We start from the raw sequence: 7,691 nt of genomic DNA, 5'->3' as shown, positions 1-7,691 counted from the left end.
AGAGCAACTCTTTTGTGCCAGCTTTATGCATGCATCACTCTTTTATAACATACCTCTAGCCTGTCCTCTCCTCCCTTAAATTGTTCTCTTAGGGGAGAAAGGTGATATTTTGACTCTAGCTCCCCCACAACACTTGTCTTATAGAACTGAATGAAAAAGAACAGATTTACTAATTTATCCCATACTTTTATTCATATCATTTGCCAAAAATGATTTGGTGGAACTGCATGAAGACTAATAGGAAGGGCCAAGCATCAGTCGATCAGTGGCCTCAGTAGTGGGCTCACGTCAGATCAGCCACACTGCTGGCTCTACAGAACTAGCTTTAGGAAAGACAGCAAGACGAAGGGCAGCGCTTCACTGCTGCTCTTTTAATCTAATTTTTCAAGAAATATTGTTCTTTTTAAACCTGTTGCACTGCAGTCCCAAAGCAATTGTCTTTTAAAAATATAACAGTGTATACTGCACATAGCGATTTTACAGAAACTATATACCGGAATTTAACTAATTGTATCTACAAACCAATGGCTGTTTACAAAAGGCATAAATAAACTAGATGAAAACAGTGTAGGAATGACCTTCATAGCATAGACAGAATCTGAACTAATGACTTTTAATTAATCCTGGCAAACTCAGTGAAGCATGTGCTCTTATGACCTGGGCACCTCAATTTGCTGCTCCACCCAAGGCAGGGAATGAAAGTGGGTATTCTTAAGGATTAACACGAGAATGTTGAAGGGCAGCGGGTATCTTCACCGAAAACATGAACAGCGAGAAAGGACACTGGACATTGTGTGTATGAGATTCCAGAACTGGGGATGGAAAGGCAGGATTTTCTGATAAGGTTGGATCCACAGTTGTAGTTCGCCAACTGAAACTGGGAAAGTGGGTTTGAGTAAAATTATGGGTGAGGGTTGTGCCAGGAGATATCTGCGGGAGTACCTGTCCTCTGAGCTCAGGCCCACTCTTAAGAGTCAGGCTATTTTATTAAGTTATTAACTGTGAAGTTGCATGGTAAAGCTTCAATTTAGGGCCATTGTTATGTCGTATTTTGTGTGTGATCTGCTGAGATGCTGAATCTTAGTATCATTACATTACTCTTCTTCCTCACCCTTGAGATTCGGTTGATTCATTTTACCTATCGAGTGATAAGATGCTGTGCACCTTTCCTTTCCCTAATGACTCACCGCAGCTAGACCACACGCCGACAGGCCCACTCTTAAGAGTCAGGCTATTTTATTAAGTTATTAACTGTGAAGTGGCATGGTAAAGCTTCAATTTAGGGCCATTGTTATGTCGTATTTTGTGATCTGCTGAGATGCTGAATCTTAGTATCATTACATTACTCTTCTTCCTCACCCTTGAGATTCAGTTGATTCATTTTACCTATCGAGTGATAAGATGCTGTGCACCCTTCCTTTCCCTAATGACTCACCACAGCTAGACCACACGCCGGCAGTGCTCCAGTCAAAGGCTTGCTCTGTGCTCTCTTGAGCCCCATCTGGTTTTCTTACTCTTAAGGATCCCCAAGGTGATATCTACAGATCTTTTCGATGGCTATACTGTAGAGTTCAGAGCAGACTTTAGGTAGCCATAATTTTCTTCCTGCCCCTCTGACTTCCGTAGTCTCCCTTGGTCTTTTAGGTGGAAGGTATACAGCAGCTCACTGACCCTCCCAAATCTCCCTAATAACAGTTCCAGTTCTCATTCTAAAGCATTATTAGTGTCCAGACAGAAACATACGGACAAAGGACAGACAGAGCTGGTTTCCCTCTTGTCTTTGCATTGTGCTTCAGTGGTGTTCCATTCAGCTTATGTCTTTGATATCAGACAGGATTATGAAATATTGGAGAGAACCTTGATTTAAAAAAACCCTTCTATATGCCACAGTTTTAATGTTATAAAATATTTAAGTACACACAAAAATTATTCTAAATATGCTAAAATTCCTAAGTCCTACATTACATTTAAGCTAAATACTTTTCTCATTCCAAAGCTTGGTTTTAATATGGCTTATAACTATATGGTTGGCATGGAGACAGAGCTCACTATTGCACTTATCCAAGGCAAACATAACATACATCTAGAGGGACGGAGCAGGTGTTTGTGAAAAGCATCAAAGATATTCATTTATATAAGTAAACAAACCTGCCCCAAAGCGGTGATACCTAAGAGGTAAGACCAAAAATTCCTATAACTTTTCCCCATCCATCAATTTCTCTATTGGTATTTTAACTAGAGGGCACAGTTCTATGGAAAGTCATTAGTCATTTTAGACATATTTTCACTTTATGTATCTTATCACTCAAAAGGAGTTATTACAGATACTCCTAAGAAGACGCTCTTTGTCAGTATATTTTTTGTAATATTTTTGTTATATTTTTCTGGTTCTACTTAATGACAGGTGATAAAAAATTTATGAAAGAATTATCAAGTCAAATTAAAGAAAAATCCTATCTAATTTGTAGAAAAACAAATGTCAAACAATCTAAATATTTTATATATAACTTAAACAATAATTTGTTATGAAGTAAGACGGTAAATAATTCAGTTGGAAACATTTTCTGATTTATATCATCTTTCCTCTTAATTGCAAAGCAAATTAGGATAATTTAGAAGCGTTTGAGTCATATTGCAAATGTGAAAAAGAATTTATATTCCCCCTTTACTGCTAATAATTTATCAATTTCTAAATTGAAAAGGATATTAAAGAAATCTGGTCCAAACTCTTAATTTTCTTATGAGATGAAGGCCAGCTGATGGCCTGCTGTCCTTTCTGGTGGTGACCAGTGGTGGAGTCCGGATGCCATCCAGAGAATTTGTAAATTTTGATCCCCAAAAGTTTTTCGATCCCAAAAAGTTTTTTTCTCCACAAAATCAAATAATCTTTAAAATAAGTTATAATGTAACTCAATCCAACTTTCTGATATTTTGGAAATTGATAGCTACGGGGAAATAGGAGAGTCTCTTTCAAGGATGGAACTATTGATAGGTTAGTGAATGAACCTGCACTGAAGGACACTGGGCATTTGGGGATGCAAACTAGAATCCATAGGCCTTACTCTATATATTAATATATAATAAAGTGCATTTAATTGGGCAGGGGCAATAGGGGAGATACAGTTAGAGGAACAAACCTAAATATCTTCAAATTATATTGTGTGAAAACTGGAAAAGTTCAATACAAATGTTAAAAATAAATAAGTACACAAGTAAAAGTGAACAGTAGTTCAATGCAGAATGAGTTAAACCATTTGGACTTATTACGCTTTTCTGATGCTTTATAAAGTATTTTAGAGGAAAAGCCCGATATTAATAGTAGCATTTTAAATTGGATTAGAAATGTCATTGGGCTAGAGACTTGTCAGCCACCCTAGAAGAGTCCAGCACTATCTCTGCCGCCTGTTCCATGGCCTTTCTCTCTGACCCACTGTCACAAAGCTCATTTTTGAGAGCCTCAGTAAGTTGATGGGGGAGGGGCCACTTCCCATTTCTCGCTGGAGTTCAGCTACTATTGTGATCTGTCCTACCTGGTTTGTAAGATTTCTCACTCAATCTGCACGATTTCCTTGAATATACGTAATGTTAAATATTACTGAAGAGATTGGACAGACAGGAAACACATCTTTACTGCTAGTTAGTGAATTTTATGACCATTGCTTGTAGGTTTAACGTCTGTAGCATAGGAGAAGTTGAAGAATGTCCAAAAATGACTACTTGTCAAAGAGCAGGGCAGACTTACTTATTTATTGTATTATAATTATTATTAGCAACTCTTTAAATAATGTAGTAGCCACTTTTATAGCAATATGACTTCAAGAAGTAATATGCAAACATTGACATTATTACTAAACTAATTTAGGCATTGGCAAAGAAACCAGACTCACATACAAAGTGTTGCAAAGTTCTTGGGGTTTAAGTAATAATTTTAGCTTGACATTATATTAAGCAACAGAACAAAGTGCTTGCTTTAGTCGTGGATTTTTTTCCTCTATATTTTTCTTAGCCTTTCATAGATGAAACAATTTTATCTTTGAGCCCAAATTTCTAAAATCACTAGTCAAGAAGTAAAAGTGTATAAACTTACGGCCCTGATGCTTTCAAAATGTCCACCTTCTTTCTCAAAATCAATAGGTTGTCCTTTTAGTGTCCAGTAGAATGTGACATCCAAACTGGAGTCATGAATGGCTTTGCAGTTGAGGACAATGCTCTCTCCTACTGTTAATTCTGTTCTTTTAGGAGTAAGCTCTATCCTGGTGGGTTCTGTAGAAGTAAAAGTAGATTAATTAACATAATCAACAGGAATATTTCCTCATGTCCTAGGACCGCTTATAGTTACTCCCAATACATGCACCAGTTCCTTTTTTATTATCTTCAAAGCAACCTCCAATGACTGAAACAGTTGCTTCTCGGCAGCTGCACACTTTAGTATACTTTCATAGAGGACTAATGATTTTAGAGTTCCCATTCCTATTTAGACCTGAACTTGGACAAAAATGAAAGTGATTCGAAAACCAGAGCAGCATGTGGCCTTGGAAGAGAGAGCATGGGGATGGAGAAGCTGCAGTCTCTCCAGCCACCTTCATGGCTCTGTGAGTAAAAGGACTTGGACCATAAAATATGCTATACGGATCAAAGAAAGAGTGCAGGGGATTCACTTTCTTAATGTGTAAGAGATTGAACGGCAGGGAAAAGCACCTCTTTCCCAATTAGCCTTTCAGTGGAGCTAAAATTATCATCCCAACACCTTGGGCTTACTTTACACTCACAAGCCTGCATGGATTGAACAGGAATAGAAGATGTATTTTCTGTCTCATTATAAAATACCATTTGTGATATTTTGTGGTTGGCTTAACTGAATTACATAAAATAAAAAAAATGAGTAGAAATGGTTTTGTTTTAGCAAAATTATTTATAGCTACTTAATGATAATTGGATTTCAGAGTGACATTTTTTGGACATTTTTTTATGGGTTTAAAGCAATTTTGTACCAATCAGATCATATCCAGTCATGGATCCAAGGATTAAGCAGTCGTTAAATGATTGTAATGTGATGTATTTTGGAGGAAGTAAGAGGGTGACAGAGACAGGATTTTTTTCTCTCTTCTAATTAGAGTCCTGAGTGTAGACAGTGAAGGAAGACTAGCACAGTGGCTAGCAATTAGCATGATTTTCCTCTCCCAGCTGTATTGTTGGCGAGCACGTCCTCTGAGAATACAGTACTGCTAGCTACTCCTAGCTTTTAAAGTACATTGTCCCTCCCAGAAGCTCCTGTAAAGAAAATTCAAGAGAAGGGGAGGACTGACATTAAGATTGGCATTCTCAGGGCATATTACATCAACAGCCTAAGTTAAGGCTTCATCAGCGAGGGTGGGTATCCATGGTGTACTAAATTTAAAGCTTTGTGAGAAGATAAGTACCTAGTATCCCATCTACCTGGAGATTAACAGAGAATACTTATCATTAGTAAGTTTGTGGATCCAGTATTGGCTGGCTGTGAGAAGACTGAGTAGCTCACAGAAGGAATGCAGTAGACTGGGAGATGGTATTAGATACAAGGACTATAGAATACATTTGAAAACATTTAAAAACTTATATTGGAGGCTGAAGAGATGGCTCAGCAGCTAAGAACACTTCCTGCTCTTCCAGAGGACTTGGATTTGGTTCCCAGCACCCACACTGCAGCTGGCAAACATCTGTAACTCCATTTCTAGAGGATCAGACTCCCTCTCTGGTCACTGCAGGCACTGCATGCATGTGGTATATTTTCATACATACATACAGGCAAAACTCTCATACACAAAAAATGAAAATTTAAAAAATATTCTTTTCTTCCCTTGATGTTTGCCTTTGCTCTAAGTTATGGTACTCTTGACTATTTAAATTATGTCTTTATTTCTAAAGTTAGAGAACGATGAACAGTCTCATATTCTCACTGTGTATTTTTTTTTTTAACATGGAACGTGATCACAGTGTTGTGAATCATCACTTGCGGCCATCTCCAGGATTTTTCTTCGATTTCCAAACCTGAAAATTTTCGTATTTTTATAGACAAAGTATGATCTACTATATTATATATGCACAATGAATAAATCAGTTAAGGATAAAATTCAGTTGTAAAAAATAACCCTTTGTTAATTGATAGACTTTTCCTACCTAAAATAAGATATATTTAAAAATGATTTTTAAAAAAATAATTGAACAATTTATTCTTGGCTTGGCTGGTTGTAGTGGCACACGCCTTTAATCCCAGCCCTCAGGAGGCAGAGAAGGCAGATCTCTGTGAGTTCAAGGCCAGCCTGTTCCACATAGTGAGTTCCAGGCCAGCTCAGGCTACAGGGAGACACTGTCTTAAAAAGACCAAAAAAAAAAAAAGAATGTAGTTGGCTTCAAATCTCGTTTATTCAGAACTAGAAAGCTAGTAAATCCCTGGGCAATAATATTGATCATATAAAAAGTAAAGGCACGTAAAGATCTCAGCCATGAGCATTGAGAACTTGTGGTCCTAGATGTTCAGAGGTGCAACTCAGCTGATTGTGATCCCTTCTCTTGTTGATTCTCAGCTCTGTCCCAAATCACCCATTAAAGTAACAACAAAGGAGTATTCCTAGATGATGCCAAACTTCTTTAGGTAAAACAGGATTGAACCCAAAGCTCCATGCATCCCTGTGTGGAATATGCTCTTCTGAGTCACAACCTCACTTGGTAGATGCAGAAACATATTTTTATATTGTTAACATTCTTTAAATTTTGAGCCCCTGAATAAAACTTCGTAAAAATTTCTTAATCTTTTGTGAATTTTATTCAAAGCAAGATACTCAAATTCTTAAAAATAATGGACTCTTTTCTTATTGTTCTTTTATTTGTTTGTTTATTTATTTTGAGGCAGGATTTGCCACTTTAGTTCAGGCTCATCTCCAAGTCACAGAATTCTCTCCTTTAGACTTCCAAACCTGGGAATCCAGGTGTGAGCCACCAGGTCCAACTTTGTTTTGTTTCTTTAAATGATTGAAAGTGATACTATGGCTATATTGGTTCTGTGTCTGTAATATACTGTAAAACTGAAACACTTGCACTAGTAAATTCAAACACACATACATGCATGTCCTGTTTATTCTCTTTACAAGGTCAGGAAACCATGATTATAAGACATGTCAGGCCCCTTATCTTACCTTTAACAGATACAGAAGCTATAATTTCTGAAGAACCGAAGATGTTTTCCCCTCGGCAAATGTACTTTCCCTCATCAGCTTTAGAGGCATTTAGGATCCGAAGACTTCCGTCTGGAAGAATAGCTATTCTGAAAATTATTAAAAAAGGTTTGTTCCCATTTCACTGCAAATCAACTTAAGGGTAAGAACCTCCGATGAATTCTAAAACTCTTCATAAGGAAACATGAATCAGAAAAGGAACTCTGGGAAAATATGAAACGCTGATACAGTCTATCCTTCAAGACACTATTATGCATTTAGCCCGCTTAATACCTTTTTGCATCCAAAAGAGGGAGAAAGTTGAAGGTTACTTTTCTTATGAAAATTTTTGATAGTTAATTTTAAAAATGGTGGAGAAAGGTGACCCAAACTTTGGTTATTACAACTCGTTACTGTAATAGCACCATGCAGGATTTTAAAGTTCTGGTATTTTACCTTAAACCAAGAGTGACCTATATATATATACACACACATATATAT

At 37.1% G+C, this 7,691-nt stretch overlaps 1 protein-coding gene across 1 annotated transcript in view; it reads right to left on the bottom strand.

Moving 5' to 3' along the window:
- Cntn5 (contactin 5) overlaps positions 1 to 7,691 on the bottom strand; it is a 553,885-nt gene that overhangs the window by 154,290 nt on the left and 391,904 nt on the right. Inside the window, exons 11-12 of the mRNA XM_008848668.2 lie at positions 7,173 to 7,300; positions 4,088 to 4,263 (exon numbers count right to left, since the gene is read on the bottom strand). Of these exons, the coding sequence (XP_008846890.1) occupies positions 4,088 to 4,263; positions 7,173 to 7,300 (304 nt within the window). The remainder of the gene's footprint in view (positions 1 to 4,087; positions 4,264 to 7,172; positions 7,301 to 7,691) is intronic.

The sequence above is a fragment of the Nannospalax galili genome, unplaced genomic scaffold, assembly GCF_000622305.1.
Source record: "Nannospalax galili isolate Female #2095 unplaced genomic scaffold, S.galili_v1.0 scaffold824, whole genome shotgun sequence".
NCBI classification, from domain to species: Eukaryota; Metazoa; Chordata; class Mammalia; order Rodentia; family Spalacidae; genus Nannospalax; species Nannospalax galili.
Note: the sequence above shows the minus strand (reverse complement) of the source record. Positions and strands in the feature narration are given on the sequence as shown.